The 20,639-nt window shown below is 32.4% G+C and overlaps 1 protein-coding gene across 5 annotated transcripts in view; it reads left to right on the forward strand.

The window, feature by feature from the left end:
* Window positions 1-729: 729 nt before the first annotated feature.
* The window catches only part of LOC106681845 (synaptic vesicle glycoprotein 2C), a 21,991-nt gene continuing 2,081 nt past the window's right edge, over window positions 730-20,639 (forward strand). The window contains exons 1-10 of one of the 5 annotated variants that reach the window (XM_067046244.1): window positions 730-836; window positions 5,709-5,870; window positions 6,167-6,338; window positions 6,603-6,724; window positions 7,805-8,034; window positions 10,698-10,831; window positions 12,246-12,372; window positions 12,461-12,578; window positions 16,013-16,172; window positions 19,442-19,569. In XM_067046244.1, the coding sequence (XP_066902345.1) occupies window positions 5,786-5,870; window positions 6,167-6,338; window positions 6,603-6,724; window positions 7,805-8,034; window positions 10,698-10,831; window positions 12,246-12,372; window positions 12,461-12,578; window positions 16,013-16,172; window positions 19,442-19,569 (1,276 nt within the window). In that variant the 5' untranslated portion in view covers window positions 730-836; window positions 5,709-5,785. Of the gene's footprint in view, window positions 837-4,067; window positions 4,168-5,708; window positions 5,871-6,166; window positions 6,339-6,602; window positions 6,725-7,804; window positions 8,035-10,697; window positions 10,832-12,245; window positions 12,373-12,460; window positions 12,579-16,012; window positions 16,173-19,441; window positions 19,570-20,639 lie in introns of those variants that run through there. The other 4 variants (XM_014422382.2, XM_067046245.1, XM_067046246.1 and 1 more) reach the window with 4 other exon arrangements.

The raw sequence follows: 20,639 nt of genomic DNA on the forward strand, positions 1-20,639 counted from the left end.
TGTTTGAAATTGCAGAAATAGTGAAAGTGAATAGAAAGAGTGCAGGTCGACAAAGACGTTAGACAAACGGAAATCCAACGGTCAAAAACGAACGCTGAGATAAAATAAGATTTAAATGTAAAATTATGAGAGCCAAAAGATATTAAAATTATAAATATGTAGTGGGTATGTAAAAACGGATAATTTAATAATAAAAAAAAATTACAAAAGATTACTGGTGTTTTAATAAATTAATAATTTGGGAATAGGCATACATCATTAATTATTATTCATCATTTACATTATAAATTAATAATTTGACATAGGTCAACTATATATACCTCCCTAGATATTAATATACGATGTTTGTGTGATGAAATGCGTGGCTCACTTGTTGATGGCTAGAATTACATTGAAATATTACATTACTAACTACTTACATAAAAGTACAAAATCAATATTCTCCTGTTTAAAGAACAATAAAAATTCATATAAATAATAAAACTGGTGTTTCTCAGCACCATGAACTGTCCTTAAGTGTTATCACTCCTCTACGAAGCTACTCATTTATATTCTAGCTTCCTCTGTGGTACAGGATGGTTTACAAACCATAGACTGTCATAGTTTATTTTTATTACAATGTTAGATAATCATACTAAATAATTCTCAGATGTTAATACTAGATACTGGTACTTGATACTAAATGTATTAGTAATATAATTATTTTTTTTTATTAATCTAGATACAATTAGCCTGAAGTAATAATTCTTAAAACCTAATAAGAAATTTATCTTTTGTTTCAGAATCAAGTAGTAGCGATGATGAAGCAGATTTAGAAACGGCCTTAACAAAATGTGGTGAGTTTTTATGGCTATTAAAATTCATAAAATAAAAATAGAAACATTATTATGATTAAATATCACCTAAAAAAGGATATCAAGAAAGGCAAATAAACTGAATTATTTCAAATTATTTGCTTATAAAAAAATATAGTTTCTGTATTACTGATCAGCTGTTAAAATATGGCCTCCATTTTCTCCTATTAAATTCTCAAATCTCTTAAAGATTAGAATTATTCCTGATTCAATTTTTGCCTGAAGACTTTTGAAAATATACATCCAAGAAAAAAGTTTACGACCCATAACAATTATTGATTTTTAGCTAAACCTTATGCCGGAGCCATATGTTTGCCTCCAATCCAAAATGTTGGTAAACAAACATTCAATGTTTCAATATTATAATAACATTTCATTTTATAAAAAAAAAAAAAAAAAAAAAGACACAAGAACAAATTCAGACAAGGTTTTATCAACTAATACAATTATCTCATCCACACACTATTATACCAAATGTGTTGACGCACTTTTAACTGGTCGAAAGGCATACCGCCGCGATTCGCCGGCATAACACCTTCTTCACTGCCCTACTAGAGAGCGTTACTCACGATTTTTCAAAAACTGTGTAATTTTACTTTGTTATTAATTTAATCGTAAATAATTTCATATTATCATTTATAAACCATGTAAATATTATTCCAATAAATACAAACAAAAGAACATACCGATACACAACAAAGTAACTTCCTACAGACAGTGCCTCATACTGGCCTTCGCATTTTTAGCATATTGATTACCACAGAGTAACATCTCTTCGGTACCAAATGAGTAAAGACAACCTCAACCTTAAAATGCCAAAAGGCTATCCAAGAAATTTCCTATGTACCATTTATTCATATAACCATACCTATTTATATGTATGTATAATTTACCTATTTTCATGTCAAAGAGGGTAAGAAAAACCAAAGACAACCTTAAATGTTCAGAGCTACTCTACGATATTTTGATGCAGCCCATCGCACAAAACAATCCAAACTGATAAAAATGTGGTTTCGCTACAATAAAAGAAGCTACATATATCGAAATGTCATACATTTATCTGTACAAGTATTATAATTTCTCTCGTTTATTTTAGATTAAGAGGTTCTGAAAAGAAAAAATCATTGTTACTTCTTGGTAAATAGTTAACAGTCATATTCGATAAGCTAATTCCTACTAATTAGCTTCTCTGTCCTAAACCTTTTCTTAAGGGTCTACACCTAACTCCTGTAGGACTTATTATTTATTCCCTTTATTACTGTAGGCTAGAGTGAGGCTTCCCAGTAAGAACCAAAAGCAAGTCCTGTTAGTGCACGAGCCGGGAAGAAAAAAAAGCTGTTATTTCACCCCGATTTTTTATTACTTTAATGAAAACTATGTATAATTACTAGGCAAAATTGATGAGTCTGCCAAGTATAGGAAGGGGGAAGAAAAAATGGCGGCTGTTTCAAGACCTTAAAAAAACATTATTTTTATTCGGAGTGCTATATCTTAAAAAATAACAACAACAATAGAAAATCTAAAAGAACGTTATTTAAAGAAGAGTAAATTTGCTGAAATATTAGCCCCAATCGAGCTACTTACATCCAATAGTTCTCGAGATATAGCCTTTTAAAAAGCAACATTTATAAACAAAGGGACGTCTCCCCTTGGATTTCATCAACTAGAGATGTGCGCAAAGAGGAGGCGCCTTCGAATAGGTCACACGCGCCTGACCCACGGTTACCTTATGGCCCGCGATCCTCCACCATTATGCCAAACTTGCGGAACAGAACTTACAGTCAAACACATTCTGACAGAATGCCGAGCTTATAACACCCTCAAATCTTTATATAATATACCTGATGATCTCCATTCCATCTTGCAAGATAACAAACTTACCATAGATAGACTTTTTAAGTTTATACATCATTCCAAGTTCTATCATAAAATTTAATCAAATCCAGCCGGAAACATGAATCTGCCATCTCTGTAGCTTAACCCGTCTTCGGATAGGCCCTACTCGACTCACTCACTGTCATCTCATGAAGAAGGGAGGATGCACCGATGTGTCGCTGCTGCTGAAGTGATCTCGCTGTTGGGCACATTCCTACTGGGTTGCTCTGGAGTTTCACCGATTCTCTTCATGTGTACAGGAAATGATCAGAGAAGACTCCACAACAGTAATAAATTTGTGAAGTGTAAATTGTAATTGTTAACATGTAATGGTAATTGTGATTGTAAATTTCCCATTTTGTAATTTCAACTGTGTTTGTATGTCATGTATGTATGTAAATTTTTCACTTTGTAATTTCAACTATCTTTGTATGTCATGTATGTATGTAAATTTCTCACTTTGTAATTTCAACTGTCTTTGGATGTCATGTATGTATGTAAATTTCTCACTTTGTAATTTCAACTGTATTTGTATTTCTACTGTATGAACATGCCAATTGTAATCGAATTTGTAAATCAAGGGTAAATGGCCCGAGTGGTCGAAACACTTAAATAAATAAAAAAAAAAAAGCAACATTTGATGAAAATGTACTGAAATATCAGTAGTTAGTTAATTTATTTTTATAAATCTATATCTCAGGAACTATGTGACGTACATATGTCTATTAGCACTCAAATTAAAGCTAGTTTTGAAACAGCCGCTATTTTTTCCCCCCCCTAACTAGGAAGACTCATCAATTTTGACTAGTAATTTTAATTAAAGTATAAAGTTTTATACCTAGTTTTCATTAAAGTAATCAAAAATTGGGGTGAAATAACTGCCTTTTTTCTCCGCTAGGGCTCTTGTACTATGTAGGACTTGTTTATTGCAGATAGTTTAGGGTTCTTGATTCAAGTCAGTAACATCTGTCTTGCTTTTGAATGATGACTGTTTCTAAAGGACCAACACTATCAATCAGATCGATGCTTATTTGTATAAGAGGTGGATGGGATATCGAGTAAGTGAAGATCTTGTACTACTCCTCTATCAATTCTTAATAAATATACAAGTTTGGCCATTATTTTCGTATTAGCCTGTAAGAAAAAATGAAACGCGGGATATGAATGAAGCACTCTCATTTTATAATTTTGAATTCCCTGCTTTCAGAATTTTCATCGTAATTCTTAAGTTCTAACCTTACTGGATCAATCTGAACGGGCATCTTTGGTTTGAATTTCATTCCGACTAACTTGTCCCTTAACCCTGGGGCTCTATTTAGAGTTACACAAGCACACGCAATTCCTCTCAGATACTAACAATGCAAGAAGTGGTTTAATATTTATGTATCCTTTACAATTGTAATAACAGAGTATTAAATTAAGAGTTTAAACAATTCAGGTAAAATAGTTTTTTAAAAAAGTAGCTAAAACGTTTTATACTATTATTAGTTTGTGGTACATTCTCCACAAATAAAATTTAAATGTTGCACGCATATTCATTATAGTAAGTCTTGTCCTCTTGTCTGAAAGGCATCGAGAACAACGTTTCCTTTTTTTTTGTCGGCAACAGTTTCTTCGGTTTTCTAAGATGATGTTGGTTGAGGTGTAAATTAATGCGTCCTTTTCTTTTCTTTTTTTTTTTTTAATATCTTTATTGAAATTTACAACTGTATATTACATAATACATTCAGTAAATTTGATCTTAGTTAAAATGGAGTAATACAGGCGTGTAGAGCAACTACCCATTTGTAGCACTCTAATGACATTTTACATTAGCTGGTCTCGTGGCCTTCTTCTTTTCAGGCGCCTCGGAGGGTTGTCAGGAATGGAAGAGGATGCAAGGTTAGAAACTAGGGGTTTGAGTGGTTAGGGAGTTTATAATGGAAGGAGTGATATCTGGTTCGGGCTAGATCAGTTACATAGGGAACTCTATTGCGTCCTTAATTATTTTGCCTCCTACTTCTATAAAGGCCATCAAAATATGGCTGAATTTTTCTTTTATTGTGTCAATATATTCATTTGTATGTTTTACAATTAAATTTAAAATTTGTTTATTGAGAAAGTATTCCCAACATTCTATTGGCGTTTTGCGATTTTTCGCTAAACCCATAACACCGAGTAAATGCATGAGTAAATTATGGGACCTAGTTTGTGAGTTTTTGGGAGGTGGTTTTCTGTTCCGTCTTTTCCTAAGAAAAATATTTCTTATCAGATTTCAATTTAAAGTTAATTTGTGCCATTTTATGTAATTTATTAGTCTACTTACCAATAAAAAAGGCATCATCAGAATCATTTTCATGATTAGAAACTTGAATATCATCCTCATCAGACTCAAATTAACATTTATTTCAATTAACGTTCAGAATCATCCGAAAATTGAGTAGCATGAGTATTATCATAGTTACTACAAACAATATTACACACAGACTCCAAATCTTTCGGATTATTTAAATTGAAAACAGATTTGTTTGCCATTTCTGGAAGTCAAAAATACTGACGGCACAACACGCACAGTATATGTGAGATATGGTCCTGCTGACTGTCTAAAACTGCTCTAAGAGAGGATCTGGAAAAGGAAATGTGATGCAAGTTCAAAGAATCTAGGTTCTCAGGATCTTTATTGAAAGGGAGAAGGAGAAGCTACAGGATTAGTTTGTCCATGCATTAGTGGATCCCAGAAAGTACAATGTGCTTTATAGATATAGGCGTGTGCACTGTTAACCATTAACTGCCCACATTCGTCCAATTCAATTAACAAAATAACCCAACTGAGCATTTAAGTGTTGATCGCCTTGAAGTCACATTGGAAAGAGTCACATCGGCTTTTGTTTGTGCCTCCTCCTTGTGGGATGACTTGATGGGTATACTTTGTGAATTTTTTTTTTTCATTTTAGTTGTAAGTATACTTTTGGGTTTTTCATAAAGTTCATGTAATTCTAGGTTTCGGAATATACAACATTGCCTTATTGCTTCTGTCTTTCCCTGCTTCAATTACAGCTGCGTTTGAAACAGGATCTATGTCCTATGTGATCCCTGCTGCATCCAATGACTTAGGCCTTACTCCAAAAGATAAAGCTATGCTTCAATCAGCATGTTTTGCAGGTAAAATTTAATAAAAACAAATTTATTGTAGTTATGTAATTTATGACATCAATCAAAAATATTAGGGAAAGAACTTGTTCCACATTAAACCAATCTAATTTTCATATATTATAAAAAAACTTATTTTCACAAAATTATGTTTTGGTCATGGAGGTTCTGCATTATAAATCTTGAAATGGGTATTCATTATTTCTGTAGAAGAATGGAATTACTTATTAATAAATTATTATTTTCACTTCTAAATTTTAGATTTGTTGTAATATAAATGATTATTGTCTGTTCCACTTTACTTTAAGGTATGATGATATCTGGATTCTTTTGGGGCTCCATATCAGATACTTTCGGTAGGAAAAAACTGATGATTATAGGATTCCTTTTAAGTGGCACTTTGAACGTTCTAGCAGGAGTATTTCCAATCCTTTCATTGATGATAGTCTTCAAGTTTCTTTCTGGATTCATGTTCGTATTGTATGCATAATAATAACCTTATTTATTTATTGTCTTATAGATATATAATCTATAATACATAAAGTTGAAGAGTTTTTTTGTTATTCATAATGTCCCCATCCATATCTAACATTTTGGATTAAAGATAGTTGTGAAATTATTATCAATTTTCTTTGTGATCATTTAAAAACACCCTTAAAAAAAAAAAAAAATTGAATTTCCCATAAAATTCATGTAACTAATTTCAGAATGATAATTAAATAATGATTATAAATTGTTTTACAGATACTGTGGGCCATCTTCAATTTTTGCTGCCTATCTCTCTGAGGTTTTTCTGAAGAAGTGGAGAAACATAGCTGTCTTGTCAATGGGGATGTATTGTGCTATAGGTCTGATCTTCTTGACAGGTTAGTATGGTAAAATATGTACTGTATCTGCTATTATATTTTACTTCAGTCTTTATTACTTTCATTTAGGATGAATGGATGAAATCCCTTGTTCAGGGATAGTTCTCTTCTTGCTTCAGAAGGGGGAAGTCCGACTTGATGACAACAAACATCATGGTCTTTCTCGACAACCTGGCTCAGTGTCGTTTCATGACAATATAATCTAACACTATGTGTTCCACTTCACATCTGAGGATCCAGGGGTTAATCTACTTTCCAAAGCTTTGCAACTTATTGTAGAATCCTCTGTGACATGTCAGGAACTGTAAGACCCATTAGTCTAAGAGGACTCATCCAGTCTTCAATCTTGAATGGACCGTGGGAAAGAACTTTCCAAGTGTTATGCCCTGCTGGCTCTCCACTTAATGGCCATTTCACTCTCCTATCTAGTCCACTCATATCTTCCACCATAGAATCAGATCTTAATGATCCTCTTTCGGGGTCCCATCAGCAGTGCTGGCTGACTATTTTCACTTCATACTTAACATCATCCTCCCTGAGGATTACATCCAGGGTCATTTCTCCTGTCAACACCTACACCACTCCATGGAACACTGTTCTGTAGGTCTTTGTGACCATCAGTAGAGCCAGTCTTATCTTTCCAGCTCAAGGTAGGGGATGCTTACCTAATAACCTTGCCTCTGTACATATTCATTTTAGCGGGATACCTGAGGCCACAGCCTATTCTGCACAATCCATTTATTGACAGGTTTCCTCCATTTCTCAGATATTCCAGGTCAGTTGTAATGTCAACATTTCTTCTTATCTTAATGCTATGATAAGGCTCATCACCTGGTCTCACTCTTTGTCCTCGAATATCCCAATTAATTGGTAAGGCCTAACCGTGGAGCCTCTTATGAGTATGGCTTGGGTTTTGTTTGTGGCCATACTCAATTTCCTCCTCACACATTACTCTGCTACAAGACAGGCGCACCTTTCAACTTGAGTCTTCAATCATCCATAAATAAATATAGTAACTGGCTCTCAAATAAATTAAAACAAAACAAATTGATATAAAAATTTTTTTGTTTTATCAAATAGGTCTTGCAATGTTGCTAATCCCAATGAAAGTACCCAGTCAAATTCCCTTCAAATCATGGCAGCTCTTTCAGATGGCCTCTTCTTTACCTTCACTTATCAGTGGCATAGGTTGTATCTTTTTTGTTGAATCGCCGAAATTCATGGCTGAAAAAGGGAATCATGAAGAGGCCCTCAAAGTCTGCCGCACTATATATTCTATCAACACTCGCAAACCCCGTAATGATTATCCGGTAAGCATTTTAATTTAGATAACAATTATTTCTTCTGTACAATTAAATCTAATATAATTATTTAAATCTTATTAATGAAAATAAGATTGGTCACATACAGAATATGAGAAGCTATTCACTACCATTATTAACTAATGTGCCTCTATATAAATTGATATTTGACTAGTTGTGAAATATGCGCAATGATGAGGACCAGTTAGAAAAACAATTAATTTTTGTAAGGAAGGTATTTTGAAAGATATATTGCACAGTCAAGATGGATTATAAATGGTGAGTAAGACATCATCAAGATTTGGCCAACCTATATAAGGAGACAGATGTGATGAAGCGTATCTAGATAGCAAGAAGCAAGAGTCAGATGTATAGGCCTTGATGAGACCTGAACCTTAAAGAAGCTGCTCTGCATTGTACCGGATAGAAAAACAAAAGTCCAAAGGCCAAAGCTGAAATGGACAATTGGAGTGAGAGAACATCGATCCCCCAGTTCCCCATTTATGGATTTATTAGAACAGCAGAGTTGGATTGTACCATCAAGTCTGACTTTCCCCATCTGATGGACAAAAAGAAATATACCTTCTTCAGAGAGTTCATCCATCGGTGGAAGGAGGTGACGGGCCTGATGCACTTGACGTTGTGAAGAGCTTAGGGGTTTGGCAAGCCACCGGGAGAAGAAGATAAAGGTGAAGAAGCAGATGTAGATTGAGAGCAGATGGACTAGACCTACCAGATAGATGAAGATAGGTAAGATCTAGCCTCATCTTAAGGCTCTCACCTGAGCACTGAACTGCACCATGGTGTAAATTTGTAAAAAATATGTTCCCCAATAATTAATTAATTTTCCCACCCAAAAAAAAAAAAATTAAATGGTTTCCCTCCCCAATGAATAAATCGTAAAGAGTAGATTATTGGTAATAGTGCCATGCATAAGCATAGTGCACTATCCCAATCCTGCTGTACTCTGTGTAGTGCCAAGTTGCAAGAAAAGGATAGATAGAGTGAGTGACGGTGCAAGAACTCTCGAAATTAGGATATGGTGGGTGACCGCCTGTGATAGAAAAGATTGGAAGATGCAAAGATTCAATAACTGATAAGTAAAATAATATATAGAAATGGCAATATACTTTTGCTAGACTAACTATTCAAAACTCTTTATTGTGTCATTAAATAAAAAAAAATGGTTCAAATAAAAGAGGATAGTGGCTATTTATTTTTATCCTTTATAAAAAAAATTACCTTTGCCTTTTGAAGCCCATAGACTTCAAGTTTCTTCCTTAGTAAAACTAAAATGATTAGTAAAATGCCTGGTACAATTAATTTTTGTGTTCCCCAGGGTTTCCTTCGTCTCCCATTTTTATGAGGAGTTGAAGTGGCTTTAGTACTCCTTAATATTTCCTGGCATCCTCTTTCTACCAAATTATCCAATCTCGCTGTAAATCATGCATTCTCAGATCTTAAATTCTAAATCCTTTGTTCATTCCCACAATATCCGTTCCCAATCTTCAGACTTATATACAACTGCCCAGTTAACCACAGCTTTTTATAGATCCTCTTCCCTATTGAATTCCATTCTTATTTCCATGTATCTTTCCAGTTCCTGTAGAATAAAAATAGATTTTTCTTATTTACCTATAGACTTTATTAAAACTGCTGTTTTAAGTCTGTAAATATTTATAATTTTAATTAGTATTGCTCTCTAATTTTTTTCCCTAAATTATTTATATCTACTAATATATTTATTTTTATATATGTATATTCTTACGTTATAAGCTTATTTTTTTTTCTATTTAAATACTTAAAACTCACTTTATTATGATTTGCCATTTATTATTATGTATTAATTATTTTGTTTTTTCATCTTTCATTTGTAACTCTAAGACTCTATAGCCCATCAAATATTTTTGCAATATTATTTTAAAAGGGTTAGTCCCAGGATAAATAAAAAAATATTATTATTTATAATGAGGATATAAATTATATTTTATAAATATTGGAAACTTTTTATAATCAAAATTTAACATTAATTGTATCATTAAGTCTTTTTCAATAAATCTTGAACAACCAACTTGATCATTGTTTTCGCTACCATCTGTATAGAATTGTTAATCTTTGTATATTATATTGTATATAATGAGTATATATTGAGGGAATGTGGTGGCACTGTGGTTAGGGATGATTCAAGGCATAATGCTACCATCTCCAAGGACCCAGGTTCAAATCCAGCTGGGCAGAAAATTGTTTTCTGTTACACTATAGTCATGAGTCAACCCTGTGGGTTTTGGAGCCCTGCTGGGATCCATCCAACCTCATAAATTGGGTACCCTTAATAGGGTAAAAATCTGGAGGTCGATCTTGATTATGACCAAATCACTTCCTTGCACAACTGGCCAAGTAACATTATTTCCTTTCTTGTGGTACAGATTTTAATTTTTTTTTTTTAAATGACGTTATTGATTTTTATTTTGATCTTCCAGTTCATAGTGATGAATCTCGTTTCTGTAATTGGTAGAGTGTTCTATTTCTTTTGAAATAAAATCCTCTGTATCAGTTTTCTAGTTGATATTATTGCTATATTATGTAATAATATTTTTATTTAAAATTTAATCATTCAACCATTGTTCACAAATGTATAAATAAGGCAAATATATTCATAATTTTGTTTTCAGATAAGGAAGCTGAAGGGTATTAACAGGAAAAGTAAGGATAGGTCTAATTTATCAAAGTTCTTGGAAATCTTTAAACCCCCTTTTATAAATAAAGCATTCATAGTATTCCTCATTCATATAGGAGCATTTGGGTTGTGAGTATTTCTTGTAGTGACCATACTACTATCTGTTGGCCACTGCTCAAGTTACCAATTGACCATTACCGTTGAGTAACCCCTGCCACATCAATTCTCGAGGTGGTTTTGTTAGATTTAATGGTTCCAACTCCAATGAAATTTGTTAGGAACTCTATACAAGAAGACCTTGACAATAAGTGTTCATACAGTTTAGGTTGCTGGTTAGGAGATGAATGGACAGGATGAGTCTTACAGGAGCTAGCCGTAAGTCCTCTAAGGATGGAAATTTCAATCTGTAGGGGGCCTGCAGGCATTGTAAGGGTTTGTAAGTTCTATGAGAACTAGCTGTAGGTCCTCTCAAAAAGGAATAAAAGGTTTTGGAAAGAAGAAAGATCTAGAAAAGGCAGAGTGAAATAAAATTCAATATACATTTCCCAATATAGTGCTTGAATGTACTGGTCCACTATAAATACTGTTACTCACTACCTCTTACAGAAAAAAATTTCCTAAAGGAGAAATTCGCACTCTGGTACTTTAAGTTGAGCTAAGTTAACTCTGGGATATTAAATGCCATCAAGAAATGCTACATAAAAGACACTTGCTTTTAGTGGATCAGAAAATTCTATTGTAATATTTATTGATTCCAATAAAATATTTAAGAATTTTACATTATAAAATGAAATGTATAATGTATTTGTATTGGTTATTAATTTGTACAATCAAAATATTATAAGAAATATAATTTCAATATGTAATGTTTGGACGATTTTCATAGTTCTCGTTGCGCAGCTAGGTAATGTATCAATATGTATCTTGATCAATTGGCAGCTTGAGTGGTGTCCGACAGATAGCAGCATGGTTGCTGAAATCTATTAATTATATAAGAAAAATAGTTTTTAAGAGATGATTGAATGATTTCTATGACAAAGGTTTGTCACTTAAATACTTTTAAATATGAGTAACTAATGGGTTTAATTTCATTATTGCGAACTGGAATTTAGAAAAGGAGAAGAAAAACCATGGAGCTCATCTCTTGCTTTAAAAATTAGCTAATAGAGTAGAGACAGTACTCTTTCTCTATAAAACAGCCACAATGTTAATCTAATTTAGTGTATATTTTGTTCTATTCTGCTTATCCCACCTTTGTGAAGTACACCTTTGTTTTCTCTTGTTTAATCCTTCCCAGTAAATCATTGTTATGAGTTTTTAACTCTTTTAGTAGTTGAAAACACATAACAATGTTAACCTTCCTTTTATAAAATGAAATGTCAAACTTTCTTCCTATTACTATCATCCATGTTAAGTTCTTTTTGATGGTTAATTTAGCTATTACATATGGGAAGCATATAAAGAATTTGTGTGTTTCGGGATTAATATTTCAAAACATATTTAAAATCAATAAATCTGAAATTTATGTTACAACCATTTCCAGATTCAATATTTTGCGATTATGGATACCAGAAATATTTTCATTGGTCAGTTCATCGAATCTGAATCCAGAAGAAGGGCTCTGCTCTCTGTTACAAGAAGGTAACTTGGCGAGAAGTAATTTCACCTCAGTAAGTTTAAAATAATTTGAATTTATGTCATTATTAGATTAATTTTAAAAATATTATTAATTATGTTATATTTTTGTTTGTTTTTTAGGAACAATTAAAGAATGAGGAGATTTATGTAAAAATGATATTGGTTTATTTTGGTGGTTTCATTGGCTACATATGTTTTTTACTCTTAGTCAGTTTCATCGGAATGAAGATTATGGAATGTAAGACTTGTTTGATGAAGACAATTTTATTTACAGACAGTATAAGGACAATAATTATTAATAGAGACAGGATTTTGTTCTGTAAAAAAACCAAAATGTGCAAAATTCTGCATTAAAAACTGAATATGCGTTTAAAACACCCAAATACTGCAATAACAAACTTTATTATTTAATTTGTAGTATTAATACTTTGATATCTTACCTAACCTTGTGTTTAATGATTAGGGTAATTTAGGGGGAACTAAATATTCCCAAAGATAAAAAAAAATTGATTTAGAGCAGTTTATGTAATGAATGATACATAAGTGGACTGTATTGGAATTTAAATAACTGAATAATGGATTAATGGACTGCATGGATAGATTTGAATAAAGATATATAATTAACTTAACATTGCATTTGACTCAGATTTAATAAAACTACACAAATTGAAAAAGATTGATACAAAAGAAAGAAATTAAATGTTGCCAAAATGAAGTTTTATGTTTAAATAAATTAATTCTGATTTAGCTGTCACTATGGTCATTGTTTCATGTTGATTGAATGCTAGATTTAAACTTGATTGGTTTCTAATCGGTATTTAAATTTATCTTACTTCCATTGCTTCATTTTTCTTTCTTGAATCATTACTATGCCTGCCTAACTTCATCCCTTCTTTTATGCTTGGCTCTGGTTGAGCTTAACTTTACTTACTCATTGTACAGATTAATGAATTAAATTTAGTTACTTGTCAATTGGCATATTCAAATATGTATGACTGTTCACTATTAATGATAAGTCACTATTTTCTGTACTGACTAAATTATTGGTATATATATAAGTGAGGATATGATCCTTAAACACCTTGTTTGAATCAAATTAAACTCACTAAATACTCTCTATATTTATGCAAATATACACAAAAAACTATTTTTTTTTTTTTCCGTAATTGAAGAGCTAAGAGGAAGCTAACTGTATTAAATGATTTTATATTTCTACTATGAAGGCTGGAATTCTACTTTTCAACTTTTTCATACTACCTCAGTTTTATGTTTTTGAAGAAAAAAAAAAAAAAATGCAAGGTACCATGCAGAAAGGATTATTTAAAGATATTCTTGGGCCGCCATAGCTCAGTGGTCAAGAGACAGTCTTACCAATTTGATGTCTATTGGCGGTGCCGGTTCGAATCCGGCCTAGGACGTTGACTTTTTTCATTGCGTGGCGGTCCCACAAAATGAAGAACTTTGACCCGCAACCATGGTTAGGCAGTATAGGACTCCAATAGGAGTCTTGGCCGAAAAAAAAAAATAAAAAATAAAAATAAAAGATATTCTGGAAGATTATTGATTGACCGTGTGTAAAGATGAAAGGAATATGGTCCGGGTGCGGTCAAGAAAAACTCAAATAGTAGAAATATACTAATTTAATGAGCCCATGATTGACCGTGTGTAAAGATGAAAGGAATATGGTCCGGGTGCGGTCAAGAAAAACTCAAATAGTAGAAATATACTAATTTAATGAGCCAACGTTTCGCCCCACGTTGCAGGGCTTCTTCAGGGCTTAAGATGAAAGGAATATGGTCCGGGTGCGGTCAAGAAAAACTCAAATAGTAGAAATATACTAATTTAATGAGCCAACGTTTCGCCCCATGAAACGTTGGCTCATTAAATTAGTATATTTCTACTATTTGAGTTTTTCTTGACCGCACCCGGACCATATTCCTTTTATAAAAGATATTCTTCTGAGTAAAATTTCCTTTTTAATTTCACATAGCATGTTCTTCCGTTTAGCTTTTCAATTGTATATTTACATCCAATAAACCATTAGCTAAGAAAACCTTCAAAAGGTTTGATTAAAAATGTATAGATATATTCATATTGATTATTTGTACAATTTTTATTTAAAATAATATTCATAAGTAATCTAATACAACAATGTAAAAAAAAATTATATATATATAAGAAGAATATATGATATATAATATATAATATATATATATAGTCAGTATTATATATATGGTCAGGCTTGTGGTCAAAAAGAACAAATAGTTTTTAACTATTTAATGTCTGACGTTTCGCCCCACTTTGCAGGGCTTCTTCAGGGCTAAAAAGATACAAAAACAACTAAGAATATTACAACAATAAGGTAAATTAAGGTAGGAAGAATATTATATAAAAAATAAATTATAAGAAAATTATCAATAAAAGGAAGGAAGACATGAAATAGTATTAATATTATATAAACTTGAATAAACAATGATAAGAATAAAAAATTGCGTATTATGTATTTGAAATAGAAATATAACCGTTAAACGGCTGGCCACCTCCCTTCCACTCCTCCATGCTTCTGATTTATTGTCAATGTCTGTTTCACCTATCGCTTTGAACAGGAAGGTGGTCCTGATTTGTTCTTTGCTCATTTAATATCATCATTATTAATTTTATTTATATTTATTCTTTCACGATCTTTATTTAATCTTGACTTTCTTATTCATTTTCCGTCTGTTAGTGTGTTTAAATTTTGTTTTCCCACAAAAGTTTCTGTTTTTTTTGTTTTGTTTTATATATGTTTGCTGTACTTTTTTAACAGTATATTTTTTTAATTTTTATTCTTACGATTGTTACATAATTTTTTCTTATCATTGTTTATTCAAGTTTATTTTATATTAATACTATTTTATGTATTCCTTCCTTTTATTTAAATATAATTTTCTTATTACTTATTTTTCACATAATATTTACCCTACCTTAATTTTCCTTATTATATCTTATTGTTGTAATGTTCTTAGTTTTTTTGTATTTTTTTAGCCCTGCAAAGTGAGGCAAAACATCGGATATTAAATAGTTAAAAACTATTAGTTCTTTTTGACCGCAGCACTGACCATCTTCTTAAGTATATAATTTTTTTACATTGTTATATTAGATGTATTGTTTCAACTTGAAATAAAGTAAGTTCCACTTTAATTTATTATTTTCTATCAAATATGATAAATATTATTTTAATTATATTATTTCAATTTCTTGAGACAAGGTAATTATTTATTAAATAAATCAAAACTTGTATCCTTTTTTGTCTCAACACTTTTTATTTTTCAACAGTCCAACGTTTCGGCCATTTTAGCCATCCTCAAGGACATCTTCAATTATAATTTCTTCCTCACATTAAATTTAGAATTTCTTATGCAGGCTATTCTGTCCAGGTCATTCATTAATTATAAGTTAAAAACCTATTTTTTTTTAAAATTTAAAATCATAAATATTTAATTCTTCTTATATAAAATTATCCACACAAAATCACTACCATATACACAAACCATTTATCAAAACATTGGACTGTTGAAAAATAAAAAGTGTTGAGACAAAAAAAGGATACAAGTTTTGTTTATTTAATAAATAAATAATATTTTCAATTAATTATTTTAATACATAATTTTTTTTTTTTTTATAAAATTTCAGTTGCCTGTTTCCTGGTTGCTGGAATCAACTCATTGATTATACCATTAATAAGTGCTGACTATGTTACCATCACTATGATCTCGATCAGTTTAACACTTTACAATATTTGCATCTTTTGTAACATAAACATAATGGTAAACATTTTTCCAACAAGAATCAGGTATTAAAACATCTATATTTTTTGCAGGAAGATTGTCCGGGTAGTGGTTAACAAACTTACAAAATTATAAAAACTATTTATTTATTACCAACCTCTCCCCAAGAGTAAAACAAGTCTAATCACTGGTCCAAATTTGATAATAGATGGAGGAGCATAAAATAAAAAAAACCCAAAGAACCAAAATGATACTGAAAATAAAATATTCTTTCCAGTTGATTCACAAATTTAATAATATGAAGTATAAAAATGAAATATATAAACAAACCAAAAGGATCCTTTCTCTAATTAAAGAAATAATAATAAAACAAGGAGGTAGAAAATAATGATGCTTAAATATAAAAACCTTAACATTAATACTATTGAATTAACAGAAAAAGTAATTAACTCTCTAATATTATGTAATATTTATAACTCAATATTTGATAAAATAATAAAAGAAAATAACATGGAAAATGGAAGAATAAAAGCTCATTGATATGCCTATATCGAATAAAAAATAGATAAATCTCCCCAAGTTCTTCCGAGATGGCCGCCATTGCCTAAATGGTAAGGGCTGGTGACAATTTGGTGAGTGATGGCCAACATATAACAACTCTTATGCCTAAAAATGTATTTTTAAACAGAAACAAATATTTTTCACCTTATCTCCATAAGTTAATTATCAAATCTTTTCATTGTTTATATTTATCCATTTTTCATTACTATTGAAAGTGTGTGATAGTTAGTTTTTCAAATAAACAATATTAAAGATATTTTAGATGATAAAAAATGCACATTGAAGCCCTGTCACACTATTTCAATGAGAATAAAATCTAGCTTATAGTAAAGATATTGTTTATCGGATGCTATGGGTAAGGTACTTGATTAAATCCTTTCCTTCAGGCTACAAGAGTTCACAGAGGGTGTAATTGGCCTCTCGAGGGCTCAATATGGATTTCATAGAGTGAACTACAGTAGATGCTGTTGGATTAGTAGTCTAGATAACCTATACAGCAACTGCAGGAGCAAGGTGGAAGAGAGGTGCTAAGTGTTATGCAGCAATCATCACTCTAGATGTTAAGAATGCTTTTAACACTGCAAGATGAACCTGTATACTAGATGCCCTATGGATTATAGCTGTGCCAGTGTATCTTATGAGAGTTCTTACAGACTATTTCAAAGATAGAATTTTGTATTATCTTTCAAACATTGCCAAAGGAGATGCAAGGTGACTGGTGGTGTCCCACTGGGTACCATACAACGCAATTTTCAAGTTGATAATGCCGGAGGGAGCCACAGTTGTTGGATTCGCAGATAATGTTGCTGTGGTAGTGGCAGCAAAGTTACCTTCATCGCCAACCAGCCTGTTGCCACGGTTCGAGGCTGGCTGTCTTCGGTAGGCCTACAGCTTGCTAATCACAAAACTGAGGTTCTCCTAGTCACTAGCAGGAAGCAAACAGAGTTCATCACTGTCAAGGTGGGTAGGCATGAAATTCAGTCTCAGTCTTGCATAAATACTTAGGGGTCATGATTGTTGCATGTCTCCGGTTTAATGTTCACACAGTGTATATCAGCACCAAATCTGCTAAAGTAGCATCCTTTTTGTCACACCTCATGTCATACATTGGAGGTCCTAGAGAAAGTAGCTGAAGGCTTCTTGCTACTGTTTATCTTCTCCATTATGTTATATGCAGCCCCAATTTGGAAAGAAGCGATGGTTACCAAATCATACAAGAGACAGATGGTTTCGGTTTATCTCAGAGTTTCTTTAAGGACAGTTAGTCCTTTTCAAACTGTTTCCTATGCGGTGGTGTGATAGCTAGAGTGCCGCCTGCGGAACTCCTTGTTGAAGAAAGAAGCAGGCACTATGGACTACGTCCTCACGTTTCCAGAGAAGACGAGCTGAAAATAACCATCGATCAGTTGCAATAGTGTTGGGAGGCTGCAGATTCTGGGAAGTGGACTTGCAGGCTAATACCTGACATTGGTTTGTGGTATGGTCACCGGCATAGTAAGATGGATTTCTGTGTAACCCAGTTACACATCACTGTTGTTTGAGGAAACAGCAGAGCACGTATTTTTCGCTTGCATTAGCTTTGCGGCAGAAATAAGAAAATTGGGGAGAGTATGTTGAAGAAGCATCACACCAGAAAACATGGTGAACCATATGCTACGCTCAGACCAGCATTAGGATACAGTAAAGAGATTCACCAGAGTCGTCCTTAAGAGGTTGAGAGAGCTAAAAGATGAAGAAAATAGTGAGGCAGCACTCAGCCATATCCCTTCATGAAGTTATGCCTAATGGCGGTTCCGTGGAGAGGAGTGAACAGGTGTAGGGAGATGGTCTTAGTGGGTAAAAATCCCACCTATGGATAGGTACAGACCTATCTATTTCTTTTGAAGATTTCCACCAACCCTTGTAAAAAAAAAAAAAAAAACACAGACTTTTATGCAAAACTTAGTTTTTTGGACTCTAGGAACATTAAAATGTGTATTTCCATCTATATAGGGAAGTGAAAATAAAAAGCTTAAACAGTAAGCAAAAAGAGTTAAAAGTAAATAAATTTTCTATAATTATTCCTTCTCCTGCTATTAGTCCTAATAAGTATTAATCCACCATCTATTACTCTAGTTTTGCATTAGCAGTTCTATCACTCATTACTGTACTTGTTATTAATTAGTATTTTTTTTTATTTATATTTATATTTTTTTAGCTTACTATGTTCCTTTTGTATATATAACTTTTGACATTCTTTCTATTTATATTCTAATTGTTTTAATCATATTTCACAATTTTTTATCTTGTAGTGGGATGAAACATTGTTCATTCATAAATAGTGTTTTCTGTTATTTTTTATCTTGTAGTGGGATGAAACATTGTTAATAGTGTTTTCTGTTATTTTTTATCTTGTAGTGGGATGAAACATTGTTTATTCATAAATAGTGTTTTCTGTTATTTTTTATCTTGTAGTGGGATGAAACATTGTTTATTCATAAATAGTGTTTTCTGTTATTTTGTACCTTTATTGACCGCCACCTGGACTTTCTACAATCTATTACCATCGGTCAACTATTAATCTTACAGTTTTTATATTTTTTAGTTCTTTATGAAAAACAAAAAATTTTGAGAAAAAAAAATCATCAAACAGTGGTTACTGTTTTACAGTAATCAGAGTTAATATTAAATAACGTTTGCTGTATTGGTATTTAGATGAATACCAATCATTTTTATGCAAAATTAAGTACTTAGCATACATTTTTCATTTGTTTAATTTATATTCTTATTTCAGAGCAACAAGCCTAACTGTTTTAATGTTGGTAGCAAGGGCTGGAACTTTTTTTTTTAATTTCGTCTTCGCAAACCTCATATATAATTATTGTCAGTTCTTCTTTTATGGTTTTGCCTTCTATTCATTGGGTAATCATATAATTTCAAATTCGAAATAATTAATTTTATAATATATTAATAATTACATTGAAATAATTAATTTCTACATACAATGCTAACAAATAATAAATGGGTATTCATGATGTGTTCAATGTTATAATTATAGGATTATGAGCAGCCCAATTTAAAGTCAATGTTATTTGTTATGTCGGGGTTGGATCTTGTCTTAGGCGATTTCTCCAGCCTGATATCTCTTTACAGAAGGCCCACGACAAGACGTATTCATTATAAGTTAGGAACGGCCGTGCCAGAGGATGAGCCCTGGACACTGACGCAGGTAGAGAAGGTCTGGGTAAGAGTCTGAGGCAGAGTAACAGTTCTAGTTGCCGAGATGAAGCGCGGACGGACCAGTAAGCTGATAATGCTAGTTGCAGCTCTAGTTGCCGAGATGAAGCGAACGGACTAGAGCACTGGTTGCCGAGATGAAGCGGAGAGCACTGGTTGCCGAGATGAAGCGGACGGACCAGTGTAACCGTTAAGGATTAGGTTACAATCTTAGTTGCGGGGATGAAGCGACAGACTAAGATTGCTGGAGAGAAGGAAAGGGTGTAGGCCATCGTCTTAGGTGTGCGTACAGAAATAACAACTTTTGCGAGATTAGATTGGCAATAAACTTCTCTATCTCAAGCAGTGTATACGCCACCTGTGCCATGACTAGACCCAGGAAAGGATGTGGATCTACGATCGAATTGTTTTTTTTTTTTTTTTTTTTTTCGAACCCTCAAAAACAGAAATAAAATGTGAGTTAGTAGTGCATTACTGTGTAGAAAGAAAAAGTAATTCGTGTTGTGTCTTACCTTTTACTACCTTTGGTATTTAAAGGTTACCTGTTATATTTAATTTTACATATGAGCTATCCGTTCAGCAGCTATTTTGAGTCCGGAGGTGAGGGGCCTCCTCGTGTTGTATCGCATATAATATAAAAATAAAAATAAAAATAAAGATAAATATAATAAAGACAACAGATAATGGTGAAATGTTAAGAGAAACAGTCTGAAATTAAAAAAAAGTGTGAGGGAGGGGGTTGGGGTGCATCAGAA

The sequence above is a fragment of the Halyomorpha halys genome, unplaced genomic scaffold, assembly GCF_000696795.3.
Source record: "Halyomorpha halys isolate HHAL.00 unplaced genomic scaffold, Hhal_1.1 Scaffold370.1, whole genome shotgun sequence".
NCBI lineage: Eukaryota > Metazoa > Arthropoda > Insecta > Hemiptera > Pentatomidae > Halyomorpha > Halyomorpha halys.